Here is a 16,197-nt window from a genome sequence, read left to right as displayed (position 1 = left end):
AACAAATATACCAGGCCTTTACTTCGAAAGTATAGAGGGAATTATTTATCCTCAGTTGTACTGGCCAAATTACTATTTTCCCCTCGGGGCTTCGCCCCTTGGTAAAAATATTAATGCCAGTCCAACCTCGGATGAATAATTCCCGCTATACTTACTCAAAGCCTGGTATATTTGTATACTATACTATGTTTAACTACATGTATTAATCTAAGAATACATACGTATAGCATGATTTTGATATATCTTGTACAACAAAACGAATTCTAGATATATTCATAATTAGATTGATGAAAATGAATTAATAAATGAATTGACTTTTCATTTTTTTTTTCAGAGATATGATGAGAAGGAAGGGGTAAATAAAGAAGAGTTCTGTAATCTCATGGATAACATCTTGACTAAAGGAACAAGAAATGAGGTAGGTTGAAAATAGGCCTTTGGAATGAATACCTAATTTTACCTCTTAAGGATGATATTCTTATATTTTGAATATCTATATTTCATGCTATATTGTGCAAATGAAATAATAATTCCCAGTGCTGGAACTTAAGATGATCGACATGGAAAATATACCTTTAAAAAAATATACCAAAAGGGCTTCATATTATGGCAAAAAATAAGGTTACTGTATAAATCTGTGGTCAAATATGTTGTCTGTGATAAATCATTATTTTGTTTTTTGTAGTTATTAATTTCAAAATGCTTGGTATTACACAGGCTGGTATTACATCAATGTAATCGAATATAAAAATACATCTTACATATTCTTACCTATTGTTTGTTAAACAATGAACTGTTTGAATGATTTTATTTTGATTGTATTCCTAGGTCCACATTAAGTTGACAATAAACTCTATTATCTCTTCCAGTAAATATCTGTTCCATGCCAAGTTGTGAAGTTTTTAATTACAATGAGGGTCTGGCAAAATAGGGCTTCTTTTTAGAAGCAGACACTGACCAGAGGATAACTGAAAGGGGACAGTGCCAAATAATTAATCTAAACCTGGGCCAAACACTTAGAACAGTCAATAGTCACTTCATAGATGCATGCAAAACTGAACTTGGTCAAATATATGCTTCCTGCTGTGAACTGATATTTTGAAAGTGTCCTCACAAAAGAAACATGGTTTGTTGCAAAGTGCTGAAACCAGATTTTATTTTTTTGGGCCAAGGAGGATTACTGAATGGGTATAAATTAACAATTAGATCATCAAACTTTCCTGACATTTTGTGAATTACCAAGAATTGATTTAATTTGGTTGAGACTTGAGAGTGAGTTTACCTTAAGCTTATGAATAAACACCTGTTTTTATTGACTTTTTCTCAAGTTCATGAACATTTCCTCGCTAATATACAGTACTCAAACTAGTATCTTCTGATTTTGACAAGATATTGGTCGTATTCTTTTTATTAACAAAAGAACCCTGAATCATTTCTGAAAAATATTGTTATTCTTTTGCAGTATGCTGAACTTTTTGATAACATTGATGTCACAAAAGAGGGCTTTGTGAATTGGGTGAGATAATACTTTTTTTTCTTTTCTTGAATGTATAGAAATGTGAATACAATCACTCATGAACATTGTTTACTAACCACATCCTACATTTATATCATACTTAATATCCTTTATGATGCTGTATGATGGGGGAACATAAAGCTATGCACCAAGTTTTAAAATGAAATTACAACTTAAAGATTGTGCACATGTAATTCGTGGTAATTATAAAGATCATCACTCAAGACGAATATTATACAAAACTTAAAAGAAAATTCTGCCATCTTTAACTAAAACCTCTTGAATTTGCCAACGGATTTGGAAGGGGTCCTAATGCTTTGCACATGATTTCCCATTCAAAGGAACATTATTCCTGCACATTAGTTTCTTAGATCTTTTCAAATTATTTTAGGAAAATATAAGATTTAAAGAATAGAACTAAAAAATGTAAAGGTTTGTGTTTTTTTCTTGGTTTGGGTGATTTTTAGCAGCTTGTATGTAAATTATGAGTAGGAATCGTTTGGCCTACGGTATTAGTCACAGTTCCATACAGAAAGTGAGCATTTAGCTTTTGAAATTGATGTGCTCTGGGTGATGCATAACTTTGGGACCCTTGCATTCTATAATGTATCACCACTGAAAAGGTTTCTACGTTTTCAATTAATTAAGAATATTGTTTTTTTCATTCAAAATAAATTAAATCGTAATATAAATAAAATCATTATTAAATATACAATTTGATTATTTGGTGAATGAGCTCCTGTATTTTAATAATCTTTATGTAGGAGTGTAAGAAACCTGCCTTGTATAAGATTCCATTTTAAATTTTCGTGCTGAGCAAATATTTATTAACAAGTTACCTGTCTACATTGTAAGTAAGTGGTAAAGTGACACTTAAAGTAACACATAAATAGTTATAATTTTTTGCATATATGCAAATTCCACCCATTATTTTGTATGATTGTGTTATTTGCATAATTGCATTAATGAATGTTTGATTTATGTTAGCAAATATTTTGATTATCTTGATGATAACTGAAATTGGGATTTCTTTTTATCAAACTATCTCAGGATAAATTCACAGGACATTTGTTACTGGAGTATGTGGAAAAGGATGACAGAGTCAAGTCAACTCAGGTATTATGTCAATATTGCAAAGAAATGATTAACTGACAAATAATTAAAATGTACTGCTTATCAATCTCATACTTCTCATATAACACAGTTATATGGAAGAATAAGGAACCATAATGATTAAAGTTCATTTGTGACATCAATCTTATCACAGATTGTGACTCTGGAGCACATGGTTTTGCCATATAACAATGATTGTTTATCTGCCATAAGATTGATTTTAATGTTTTCAGGACACATTGCTATATTCTTTAAAAGAAAATTACATTGGGTTTCTGTTTGTCAAAATAGGAGGTTCTTATTTATGTTCATTATTTTCTTTGTTCCTTTTCCACTTATTACACTTCTCACATGGAGGCATATGCAGCTTGCTGACTACAATAAGACATTCTTTGTTACGGCTCACTGTAAGCAATGATTCCATATTATATTCATGTTTTTGCCTGTATTTGCTTTTCTCACATAGGTTCCCCAATGGAAGGATATCAAACAACTTCCAAGGTAAAACTTCTTTAATGTTTACATTGATCTCAGATCATATACAATAGAGAAAATGTAATTACAAGTTCATTTGTTGTTTAACACTGAGAAGTTGTTTGCTTCACCGTACAATTCATCTAGAAAAGAGTGTGAAAAGACTACTCAATGATTTTTTTTTGTGTTTATGTTTTTTTTCTATATTCTACATTTATATTGTCCTTGTCTAGTTGTACAATTTACATGATTGTGTGATTGATATTGATCTTATTGAACATTATTCTTACACTATTTTTCATTTAATTCATGTTTTTTTGTTCATTAATTATAGCTCTATTTTTCTGAAACTAAACTTTTGTAAACACGGAATATGTATTGATTCACAGTGCCCACAAGGACATTGTTCAAAAGATTTCTTACATCAAGAATACATCTCGCTACATCATCATTAGTAAAGAAGGTTGCATCTCAACGTTTGACAGTCATCTCAGGACTCACAAATCAATTAAGGTGAGAAAGAAGAAAGATTCTACCAAAAATGTATTCCTTCTCTTATTTCTTTCATATTAATCCATATATATTTGTATATATATATTTGTATTCTGTATGACGGTATGGCATTATCTCTGTAACATGCAAATATTATTAATAAATAAATTGATAAAACTTCCAACATTATGATTTCTTTCTTTTTAAGATCACAAATGACTCTGTCAAACCCAGGGATGTCTGGGTAACCACATTTGTAGTACTTCAAAATATCAACAAGATTGCACTCTCCTTTACCAGCAAAGAAATCGGTAAGTTTTATATGAATTGTTTACATCAGAAACAAAACAATTTTTTAATACATTGAAATATGACAAATGCTATTAGTAATTTGGTGTTAAAGCTGAGTATTTACTTTACAAATGTATTTGTTGCTATTGGATTTCTGAGACTAGATAAGTACTTATTGTTCAATATTTCCCATATTTTGTTTTGATATAGCACTTAACAATAAACTGATGGCCTGTACATGTATACTTGCAAACCAGGTTTCTCAATATTGTGCTTCCTTAAATGTATTGAAATGCATTCTCTCTCTATTATTTTACCAGTCTTCTATGATCTCAGCTCTAAACTTGAGTTCAATGTACAGTACAGGGTTTATGGATTGGAACATACACCACTCAGCATGGACCATTGGTAAGTTAAAAAAACACACCTTTACACCCATGTTTGGTACTGTAATGTGCTATGAAAACACTGCAAACACCTTGAATTCTGAAGGCCAAACCTATTCAATGTTTATAGAAGAAAGTATGTGTTTGTATCTTATGTGTAAAATTTGAAAGTTTTCTTTTCTTTTCCGACACCCACACCCATTCTCTTCAGCAGGGAGGCTTGGTTGCTTTACTCCCTTGTCAGGTAGCACATTTTACTCTTGTTCAAATTTTTTAGTCTGTTTTGTGATGTGTTAGTGATGGTAATGTATTATTGAAACTTTTATACTTATCATTATGTCATTTCAGGAGCAATCCAGATAACTCTAATGAGGCTATTCTGGTTATGGGAGATACTGGGGGTAATGTCAATGCCTTCCATTTCACCTCAACAAACATTGCCCTCTTTGACAGACCACAGCAACCCGGAGGAGAAGGTCAAGGTAAGAATAAGCTTTTGCATATATTGTAGCATTATGCATATTGCCAATTATAGCATCTTACCAATTTTAACTATATATTGTGAACTTAATATGCATGTTGCCAAATGATGCATATTGCCAACTTATGCATATTGCCAACTTATGCATATCGCCAACTTATGCATATTGCCAACTTATGCATATTGCCATCCTATGCATATTGCCATCCTATGCATGTTGCCAAATTATGCATATTGCCAACTTATGTATGTTGCCAACTTATGCATATTGCCAACTTGTGCATATTTCCAACTTGTGCATGTTGCCAACTTACGCATATTGCCAACTTATGCATATTGCCAACTTGTGCATATTGCCAACTTTGTGCATATTTCCAACTTATGCATATTGCCAACTTTTGTATATTTGTCATCTTGTACGGTTCCATGACATTTGCTCCGGCGACAATTGCTCCGATGTGATATCTGCATGTTAAGCCAAACCTAAAACCTAACCTCCAAAACTAAATAAACCCTAATCCTTATCTTGACATTACTATGAATCAAAAACTCTTACAATCATAACTCTAACCCTATACCATCTGGGATATTCAGACCAGAGCAAATGTCGCAGGAGCATCTGTCGTGTCACCTCTTGTACATATTGCCATCTTCATATTGCCAACATATGCTCATTGTCAACATATGCATATTGCCAGCACATAATGGTACATGTTGCCAACTTCTGCATATTGCTAAATTGTGTTTATTGCAAACTTATGCATGAAGTCAAATGATGCTTATTGCCAACAGTTTCAGGTCATATGACCAAGGTCAAAGGTCATTTAGGGTCAACAAACTTTGGCCATGTTGGAGGTATTTGCTGAAATGTCATCGTAACTTTGAAAGTTTATGGTTCTAGTTTATGAAACTTGGGTATAAGAGCAATCAAGTATCAGCGAACATCCTGTGCAAGTTTCAGATCACATGACCAAGGTCATTTAGGGTCAATGAATGTAGTATTTTACTATCATATGAATTGTGTTTTTTCTTTTTGAATAATTATTTCAATATTTGTTTTTCAAAGTCAACATTGATGCTATAATGAATGGTGTTATGCAAGTGAGACTGCCAAAGGCACTCCACTTATTTGAAGTTTTTGTTCATTTTGTTCTCATTTCTTTATTTCTGCATCAATTTTGAGCATGCTTTGTTTAAATGATCATTGGGTAATACTTAGTATGTTTTGTTTAGGATGATGGGGTCAAAGTTCATATAAGGTCAAAAGGTAATTTTTTTGTTCAAATTGCTCTCATTTCTTTATTTCTGCATCAATTAAATTCACACTTAATAAAAATTATCCTTGGGTAATATCGCTATGTGTCCGTGAAGATGATTTGGTCAGAGGTCATCTAGGGGTCAAAAGATCAAATAATATGAGGTCATGTCCTTCCTTTTTCAAGTTTTGTTCAACTTGCTCTCATTTCTTTAACTGCATCATTTATGTATAAAATTAGTACAAATAATCATTGGGTAATACAACAGGTGTGTTCTTCAGGAAGATAAGGTCAAAGGTCACCTAGGGGTCAAAAGATCATATTGCATATTTTATTGATTGCGAAATCGGGTGAGACTTGTTGTTTGTGAACCACCTTGTTTTTTAAAAACAAATTATTTGTAGATTTTTACATATATCTATATAAGAAATAATGATTATATTTTTTATGGTTCATTTTCATGTTTCCAGAACAAGTTGTCAATGTGAACTTCAAACATCTATTAAAGGATAGATTCAAGTACTGTCGGCTCATTAGACACAATGGACATACAGAGTGGGCTAAACAAGGTATGGCATCTCCATGTTTACATCATTTCAATCAAATATTATCCAGTTCAGTTTAGACGCAAACGGCTACTCCAGGATTTGTATATATAACTGATACAAAAAACTGGAAAAGAGGAAAACAAATTTGCATATTATATGAGATCAAAAACTATTCATCAATCTTTTTGCAATTCCCTTATAAGTCCTAAACCACGAATGTTCATATTGCATATACATGTACTGTACCTTTTCACATGATGTAATAAATTATTTTATTTTCATATCTGTAGTATATATATATATATATATATATATATATATATATATATGAATATTTTGATGCTTAAAATCCAAGCATTGATATCTAACTTGCATCTGTCTTTCTTCTTTCTTGTGAGTTAAGATCAAAACCTGTATAACATGATGTTGAAAAAGCACTGATATTTTTTTTCCTTCAATATTCCAGTCAAGTATGCTCAGCATCTAAATTGTTTCATCTCATGCTCCACTACGTATCAGAATGCCATGGTATTAGGATGGATAGAGAAGGCTAAATCAAAGATGAAAACGTAAGAAAAAGGATCAGTGATTCCACCAATATCTTTTTATTATTTGGTCAGATATTAGCTTTGTTTGTAATTGTTCCTGATATGGACAAAAAAGTATTTTTTTTAGTATTTATATAATTTCTTTATATCTATATAACAACAAATGTCACTTGAGGCAAATATATTAATGCAACAAAATGCAACGAAAGCAACCAATATCCAAGAAATAGATATTTAACAAGAAAGTATTTCAGTTAAGATATTCTCCTTATGTATTGTTGTCATTGTACAAACAATACAGAGAGTAGGAAGCAGCCTTATATTGTGATGATTAAGAATTTTCAGAGATTCATGGCTCAAAAAATATTTCCATAATCGCAATATATTTCGTTTGGTTTTATTCATGACTTTAAAAATGCATAAATATAAACAAAATAAACATTCCATGATCAAATAATTATATACAATATAAAATGTAACAACAATTAAACTTCACAATGCATGAAATACTATATAAATAGTGTACAATCTATTGTACAATATACCGGATTATATGTACGACAAATATAAAATTATCCCGAGTGCAGGTTTATTTCACCGAGGCCGAAGGCCGAGGTGAAATAGGCTTGCACGAGGGATAATTTTATATTTGGAGTTCATATAGTCCAGTAATATTGTATGATAGAACGTTCACTATTTTTTATAGTAAATAGATCCCTCAATCTAAGCCCCCCATCATGGATTTTGCCATCCAAAAATCGAAAGTTATATTGTACATATGTACAATATAACTTTTTGAAGGGAGGTCACGTGGTACAAATCCAGCCAATCACAGCTCGTATTTTACTACCACTATTTACTATAAAATTATATATCACAGGGATAGACCCTGTTCTTCCCCGAGGTCCCTAAAGATTTCCATGACACTTCTTTAGTTGGTTTATATAGACTTCCCATTATGTTGATGAAAGTTTTCTCCAATGTCTACTTCTTTGCCTTCAGAATCATTAATCATGATATTTTATTGATTGTTTTATGTTTGTAGGAATTCTTTCAATATCTCCCAGGGAGTGAATGCCTTTGCCTACCACAATGGTCTTAATCTGATTGGTAATACAATATTTCCTTTCCTCTTTCATGTTGTAATGTATTACATTCATTGCCCTTTCATTTCTTTCAGTCAAAATTTAGACAATATTGGATTGCCTCGTTTCGTGTGAGATACAGGGAATTATTCATCTGCAGCTAGTACCAATATTTTCCTGTATTCTTCCCAAAGTGATTATTCAATATTTTAGTTGTTATTTAGATTGACTAGACCTATTTCTTGATTACCGGTATTAAATTTTTAGATTTATATCTAGATTAGATGTAGACTTACTCCACATAAAAATGCCCTTTGCTCTCATTAATTTATGAAAGTAAATTGTCTTTAAATCATAATATTGATTTAAAAGTTTGTTAAAAAGGGAAGGTATTCTTTATTTCATGATCTGACAAAAAAGATTTTGTAGTCTATCATGCATATGCTAGATATATGTCTTGAAATTTTCACTTCCTACAACTACACAATGTTTTTATTAAAATTTTTCATAATTGTATTTTATTTACAAAAATTGTTAGCATACTATGTCAACCATTTTTTTTCGCTGTTTAGAATTTTCTGTTGTTTACAATTAAAAATTTCAAGTTTCTATCTTCTGTATATTATGTGTCATTTTGTTTTCATCTACTTTCAACAGCCACTGCAGGAGTAGACCACCACGTGTGTCTCTGGAATCCTTATGTTGTGTCAAAAGCAGTTGGAGTGAGTTTGTACTTTTTTGAAAGACCTTTTCTGCCCATTTTTTTTAATTTTAGATATCAAATGAAAAATATATTTAAGATTAAAGAAAAAAAAAGTTAATCCATATTCTGCCTGCAGCATTTTCACAAAGAAAGCAACTCGATTTTCGATTAAATAAAAAGATTTCACCAAGAGAAGTCCTTTTTTATAAGAAATATATTGATTACATATAATGATATTTTTTTATGAAAATATGATTGTGACTCTTTCTTATTTTCCCAAAGTAAAGGACAAGTAAAATTTCTTTTTCTTTACTTAACAAATTGTCTATTGGCTACTCTCATCACTTACATGTATATTAATGATTAAATAGTCTCCTGGGCCAATTTGATTCAGCTGATTATAAGCGACACAAGAATTGATGCACTACTTGTTAGCCAATCTTATGCTTTATGATATTTTCAGCGTTTTAACGTAAAAGGCATTAATTTCCTATAACTCTAAGTAAACTTTAAAAATATGAAATTTCCATTAATAAAGTTTCCACTAGAAATGAAAAGCTTTATATCAACTTCATAGTTCATGGGAATGAAAGTGATTAAGAATGTAATATAGCACTTAAGAAAGTTTCACCAGTGGCCCATTGCATAAAACTTTTGCCATAAAAAAATTAAAATTACACATTAAAAAACTATGGCAAAAAATTTGCCAGAGTTTTTTTGGGGGCAAAATTTTCATGCAATGGCCCACAGGTCTTCATAGAGTCATACATCATAAAACACTACCCTGGTCCCTTTAGCCAAATTTTATTTCATATTTTCCCCCTCATAGCTTTTGCGAGGTCACATGGCTCCAGTTGTGCATGTCCAGTTTAACTTTACCCGTGGTCAGCTGATCAGTTTCTCAAAGGACAAGGTCCTAAGAATATGGGATGTCCAGCTTCAAGTCTGTCTCCAGAGGATGGCTGGGATGTTTCCAAAAGGAACAGAGAGTAAGTTAAATATTTCGATATTTCAAGTACTAAATATGAAATAGTGTACTAAATTGTGATCATGTTGCTGTTACGGCCATGTTGTCCAGGTGTTTTTATCTTCATGATCAAACCAAGTTGTGTCAATAGATTTACTTGATTCCAACCAGCATTGAAAATACTTTCAGGGAAACCTCGTGCAATAGCCATCTCATAGAAATAGAACTATGGGAGATGGGCATGGGTTATGTCAGCAATTTGCTCCTTAATCATTTTAATGGTCACTCTAATGATATCTCTTTATCAAATTCAATCTTCAACGCATCATGATCAATTGATTTGATGTGTCTTCCTCCTTTTTACTTTCACTGCAGTGGATTTTAAACCTGTATCATACAATACTTATGAGTAAACTTTTTTAAGAGGAATCAGAATGGGCTTTGAATAATGAAATATGGGAAACTAACATATGTAATTATCTGCCGACTAATCAGTTAATCCCTTCTCAAATTGTTATTGTTACATTGTTATTCTATGTAATCAATTTATTTTCTGGGGAATGTTGCTGAGTTGATAATAAATCTTTGTGTATTTTTTTTAGACCACTGTACTTAATGAATGTATCAAGGTTATTTAATATTTATTTTCTGTAGCATTATGATTTTGAATAAATCTTTCTATGAAAGAAAAAAAAGAAAAATCTTAGTATACTTTTGAAATGACTTTATCCTTTAATTATTTGTTTTTGACAGTGTACACATCGCTATTCTTTCATGAGGCCAGCAATCGTCTCCTCACATCTTTCAATTATCAGCTGACTATGCTTGAGATGAAACCAGAGGTCAAAGATCGGGTCATGAGTCATGACAAACCCATCAGCATGGCCCTTTACAACTCCACATTTAATCAAGTTAGTTTGCATGATACTTACTTTTAGTATTTGTCTTGACAACTTTGATTTTAGAAATAAAATGTTACAGATCATGTGAAATGATTAAATTACTTGGTGATTAATTAACCAGTGAAAGTCAATGGTCTATGAACTATTTTTAAATCAATAATTCATTATCATTTGATTTTGCTTTTGTTGTTGCTTTTGTTTGGTACTTTTACAAAGTCTGTAGAGTAGAAGATTTATTGAAAATCAAACTTGTATTTGAGATTTCTTTTATGTGATCAAGATTTTTTTTTTAATCACAAAGGCAAAAGTGAAAAGTGAATGTTTAAAATGAGAGTACATACAAGAAAATGATAATATCCTTTTATGATGTTATAGGATTCTTCAAATGTCATATTTTCATGACTGGTTTCCATTATAACTAAACATAAAATGAATCTCAGATTGAAAATGAATTTGATTAATCTGTGTGTGTTATCAGGTGGTTAGTGCTTGCCATGGCTCTACAGTCATTGTATGGATGTTAGACACGGGACAGAAAGCCAAGCAGTTTCTTAATTGCCATGGTAACGCTGAGATCACCTGCCTGGCATTTGATCACAATGAGACAAGGATTTTCACAGGAAGTTCAGATGGCACTGTCAAGGTACATATTTTATATTATGAAAAATGACTATTGATCTATTTATGAATTAATTGGCAGGGTTATATGGCTGTAATATGATGTGAATTGGGGAATTGTGAGAAATTGAATATAATTTCACATACACCAGTCAAATTCTTTTGAAGTTACAGTGAAGCCTTTGTGGGATCACAATACATTTTGAAATATTGAGAGATGCTGTGTTTAATCATCATCCACCTTTTTCATGTTCAAATGTTTGAATAACTTTAAATAACTGGCTTGATTACACTATATATTGATTTTATTTCACCATGATTATATTATAATATTTGGTATGACTTTTCTATTTTTAGGTATGGGATTTCAATGGTCACTGCCATCATCTACTGAATGCAGGAATGGGAAATTCAGTAGATATCTCTCAGATAGCTGTGCTCAAAAGAAGTCTTGTAGTCATTGGCTGGGATAGGTGAGGCTTTGATAATGTGATGATGCTGAAAGTGGTGATGATTAGGGGTAGAGAAGACGATGATATTTTTTCTTTCAAGTTTAAAAAGGGCTCTATGAATGATTATAATAATGATGGTGGTGGTGATAATTTTAATGATGATGCACGGTGATGAAAATAATTGTGAAGTGAAATGATTAGGGAGTGAAATCTACAAGTTAGATTATGTAGATAAGGAATACGTGCCTGATGTCAAATTAAATTTTGATTCAGTTTGACATATAGATTCAATTTTTTAGTCGGGGGGGGGGGGGCTGTAATATATAAGGTTAGTTCTTATTAGTAATCTATAAACTGGTGGGTATTGTCCTCATTAGTAACATGCGCATAGATACCAGGAGCCTATTAACTAGCAAATTCTATGTTTGTATATGTAAATTAACAACTTTATTGAATTTATTCATTGTATTTTGTTTGAAATATAGTCATGAAATGAGAGTGATTAAATGTAGTTTTATGCACATTTTTCCTTCAGGTACATCACACTGTTTCGTAATCAACAGATTAATCAGTATATGGTTGAACCATCTGAATGGAAAGGAGGAAAGGTAGGAAGGAATTCAACAACAAGAAATAAATTAAACTTGTGTGTCTTTATATTCCTTATTTCTATTTTTTTATGCTTTCTCTTGTAAGAATAATACATGTATCCAATATATGCCATCATTGCCACAAAAATGATACATGAGAAAGTGATTGAACTAAATTTTGATTGTCAAAATTATCGACTGATACTACAACACCAAGATTTGTTTTCAAGTTTATTTAATGACTGACACTTGTTTTAGTAAGGCTATCAAGCCAAGTATTTAAAATGGATTGGCATTGAAGGAAGGTGATTACTTATTACTTTTCTTCTGGGAAAATTGAATGTGCAAGACGTTTTGAAACAGAATATCAGTATTTTACAAAATTATCCCACTGCTGTCTTCTAAGTGATATGTAGAGAGGTGGTAGAGGGGTATGGAAATTATTTATGGTAGTCTACTATTTTTACAGATATTAAACCACATTAAACTATGTATTTTCTTGTATTCTGGTCAGGCTATTTACCCAAGTGTTGAAAAAGGGGAAGGCTAGCATAGGGAAATTGTCAAACAGTCACACGAGAGGCTTAAAAACTTAAAAGTATTTCTACTTGAAATGAATTTGACATAGTTTTCAATTAGTATTTTCTTTATGTCAATAATAGCCTTTTAAAAATATTTCCTATTATATCTAGGTGCTGTAACAAAAAAGAATTAAAAAATGTATTTTGTTTTAATTGCTCAATAAAGGTAAAATATTTATATCACATTTTCATAATTCATTAGATATCATGCTTAGATGTGATCTAGAGGGAATGATGTCTTTCTGGTTTCAAAGTGCAGACATTCAAAAGTTTAGCTTTCCCCAATGTAGGAACATCAAGATGACATTCTTGCTGCAGCTTTCATTGCACCACACACCCTTGCCACAGGCAGTTATGATGGAGAGATTGTCATCTGGAATACAGGGTCAGAGGTGTCATCAAGGCATCTACAACAAAGATTCCACAAGAAGGCAAAGAGCAGAGAGAAGACCAAGCTGGTAAGATGAAACCAGAGTGAAATAATAATAATAATCCGCTTTTTTATATAGGGCTTAATACATCGGAACGACGTGTGTAAGCGCTTTACAGATATATTATTACCCCGGTCATCAGATTCAATCAGTCATTCCCGCACACGTGAGCACATCCTCCACTCCCTAGGGAGTATTCCAGTCAGTCGCCGGTGAGGCGCACACAGTACTGGACAAGCTACAATAACTTTCACATCCTACCGGGTACCCATTTAGCACCTGGGTCGAGAGTGGCAAAGTGTGGATTAACGCCTTGCCAAAGGATGCCAGACCGTGGTGGGATTCGAACACACGACCCTCTGTTTACAAGGCGAGAGTCAGAACCACTACACCACGGCTCCTCCACGTGACTCCTCCAGAGTGACATGGAGACCATATTCTCAAGGGACTTAATGCACTAAGCTTAATTTGGGGATATTTTTACAGTAGACCTCACCTTTGCAATTTGATTGATGGTCTGAATGTTTTATCTGAGAAAGATGAATTTATCATTTTTGTTATAAATTTCATTATTGTTAGAAGAAGTAGTTGTAGTATCTGGTAATAGCACTGACATTGAAAGTGGTGGTGGTGGTGCAAGGTTCAAGGACTGCAGGCACTAGTCAGATTCCGATGAACGTGCTGGCTCAAGGAAAGCTAGGTCAGCAAGCGCAAGTAAATGTATTCATATATTGTGGTTAACTTTTCAAATACCTATCTGTCTATCTATTTGTATATTGATCTAGTCTTGCTCTCTATATCCTTGCAGTCCCTTCATAATGAAAGCACAGCACCACCAGGTGTATCCCGTCAACGTAGCAGTATCCATTCAGTTCATAGTGCCCACCATCCCTGCAGAGCATCCGTGAGCACAGCCAGGCTTGGCGTGAAGGGAACTGAGGCTACCAAAAGACCCACCTCAGGATCTAGTCAGGGCAGTGAATCTGATGAGGTAATTTAATAACAAACTTTTGCTTAGTGGCATAGCTGAAGTTCAGTTTAACATGCTCTCATGAAATAGCTTTAAACAGTGCACATAGTTTGGTGCAGATTGAGATCTGCTCCCCTTCAGTAAATCTCAGGTACGTGCCTGGTTTGGACTAGGCCTAATCTTAAGGTTTCTAGGAGCTGCCCCAAAATAGCGCAAACTAATTTGGTCAGACCCTTTTGTGTGATTCTAAAATTTACTTTAGCATGGATCCCCTTCGTAACAGGTGTGGACTAACAATTAGCTGAAAAGGGTATAAGTTTGAAAAGAGCTCTTCTAAGTTACTTTTGGGTTCCATATCAGATTTTAAATGAACAGAAGAAGCAAAAGTTTCTTTATAGTTTGCAAGTAGATATAACAATAGAAAATTAGCAAGGCCTGAAAAGTATTACTTAACAATTATTCAAGTCTGCTTCACCATGTTACCTAAAGTTTAAGATGAAGGATTGGTTTTTGTTTAACCCAGAGTGTTTCAAATCAATCTTTATCATTCTAAACTTTCACCTGCCGTCCACCTTGTAAGTCACTTATCCTCATCCATATTAGAATATCTTAAAAAGACTTCACTTCCAAGAACAAGTGCCAATTACTATGTCCATATCATACCATCAAACTAACAATAGAAGTTGATTAAGCTTTTAGATTTATTATAATACTCTGATCAGGGTTTGTCATGTCAACTATGTAAGTATTCATATGTAAAAAATTATTTCTCTTTGTTATTTTCACCCCCCCCTCCCCACTTGCTCCCCCATCTTTCTCTTACTTGTAACCTCTTTTTCTTTTCAACTCTGGCTTTCTCTCTGTATTTTATTGGAATTTCCCCCCTTTTGACATACTTTTATCTATATCTATATATTTACAGATGAATAATTTTGTGATCAAGCAGCTGTTGTTCTTAGAAGCAAGGAAGCACCTCTCTGCTTCCGGAGGTGCTAACCTGGTATCCTGTGGGGGTAATGGTTGGGTACGCTTCTGGAATGCCAACAAGAATGCCCTCATGGCAGAATTCATTGCCCATCAACATGGTATGTCAATGTTAACCTGTGAATTCCTGGAACATCCAATGGGATACAAATTCATTACGAAAATTTGTGTTTAAAAACAGATCTCCTCTGACACCCCAATTTCAAATTCCAAGCTTCTTTCACTGCCCCCCATCCCCGATATCAGCAGGAATGGTAATCCTTAAGTAAACAACCACACACTCTCCCAGATAATCCACCTTCCCCCCAAGGAGAAGTGACCTTCATACGGCCAGGCAGAGAGAGGGAGAGAGAGATGTTGTGGTTTCCAGCGAGGTGTTTGTTCAGCTCTTATCAGCAGCTGCAGTCGACCCCACCCCAGTTTAAACGAGAAAAACTTAACTTTCCCCCAAAACTGAAAATGGGGTGTCGATACCCCACTTGAGTTCCCATTGACTTTCACCAAGGCCTTATCAGCAGTCAAATGAACCCCACCCCAGTTTAAATGAGAGAATTGAAGCTCTCCCAAAATCTGAAATTGGGGTTTCAGATTCCCCCGGGGGGGGGCCACTTACATTGACGAGTGGATACCATGCGCGACCAAAAAAACACGTAAAAAGGATGTCCTTTTCACGATAGGGCACGTTACGTACGTAATGTGATAAGGGTGTCAAAAACACAAAAATAATGAAAAAAGACTATCTATTTCGCTAGGAAAATTACGTGTTTAGGGTCGAATTTGCGGGAATGATAAAACAAAATTAAAATGTT

At 33.2% G+C, this 16,197-nt stretch overlaps 1 protein-coding gene across 2 annotated transcripts in view; it reads left to right on the top strand.

Moving 5' to 3' along the window:
• Positions 1-16,197, top strand: part of LOC121410674 (WD repeat-containing protein 49-like) — a 45,000-nt gene that overhangs the window by 16,620 nt on the left and 12,183 nt on the right. For both annotated transcript variants that reach the window (XM_041602911.1, XM_041602910.1), the window contains exons 4-23: positions 335-418; positions 1,463-1,516; positions 2,567-2,632; positions 3,096-3,130; positions 3,493-3,616; positions 3,804-3,906; positions 4,207-4,294; positions 4,621-4,754; positions 6,480-6,578; positions 7,024-7,126; positions 8,151-8,215; positions 8,848-8,912; positions 9,723-9,882; positions 10,614-10,771; positions 11,241-11,405; positions 11,738-11,853; positions 12,368-12,440; positions 13,294-13,461; positions 14,243-14,425; positions 15,327-15,489. In XM_041602911.1, coding sequence (XP_041458845.1) covers positions 335-418; positions 1,463-1,516; positions 2,567-2,632; positions 3,096-3,130; positions 3,493-3,616; positions 3,804-3,906; positions 4,207-4,294; positions 4,621-4,754; positions 6,480-6,578; positions 7,024-7,126; positions 8,151-8,215; positions 8,848-8,912; positions 9,723-9,882; positions 10,614-10,771; positions 11,241-11,405; positions 11,738-11,853; positions 12,368-12,440; positions 13,294-13,461; positions 14,243-14,425; positions 15,327-15,489 — 2,206 coding nt within the window. The remainder of the gene's footprint in view (positions 1-334; positions 419-1,462; positions 1,517-2,566; positions 2,633-3,095; positions 3,131-3,492; positions 3,617-3,803; positions 3,907-4,206; positions 4,295-4,620; positions 4,755-6,479; positions 6,579-7,023; positions 7,127-8,150; positions 8,216-8,847; positions 8,913-9,722; positions 9,883-10,613; positions 10,772-11,240; positions 11,406-11,737; positions 11,854-12,367; positions 12,441-13,293; positions 13,462-14,242; positions 14,426-15,326; positions 15,490-16,197) is intronic.

This window comes from Lytechinus variegatus, chromosome 3 (genome assembly GCF_018143015.1).
Source record: "Lytechinus variegatus isolate NC3 chromosome 3, Lvar_3.0, whole genome shotgun sequence".
Taxonomy (NCBI): Eukaryota; Metazoa; Echinodermata; class Echinoidea; order Temnopleuroida; family Toxopneustidae; genus Lytechinus; species Lytechinus variegatus.
The sequence above is the reverse complement of the archived record's forward strand: the minus strand, read 5'-3'. Positions and strand labels throughout refer to the sequence as shown.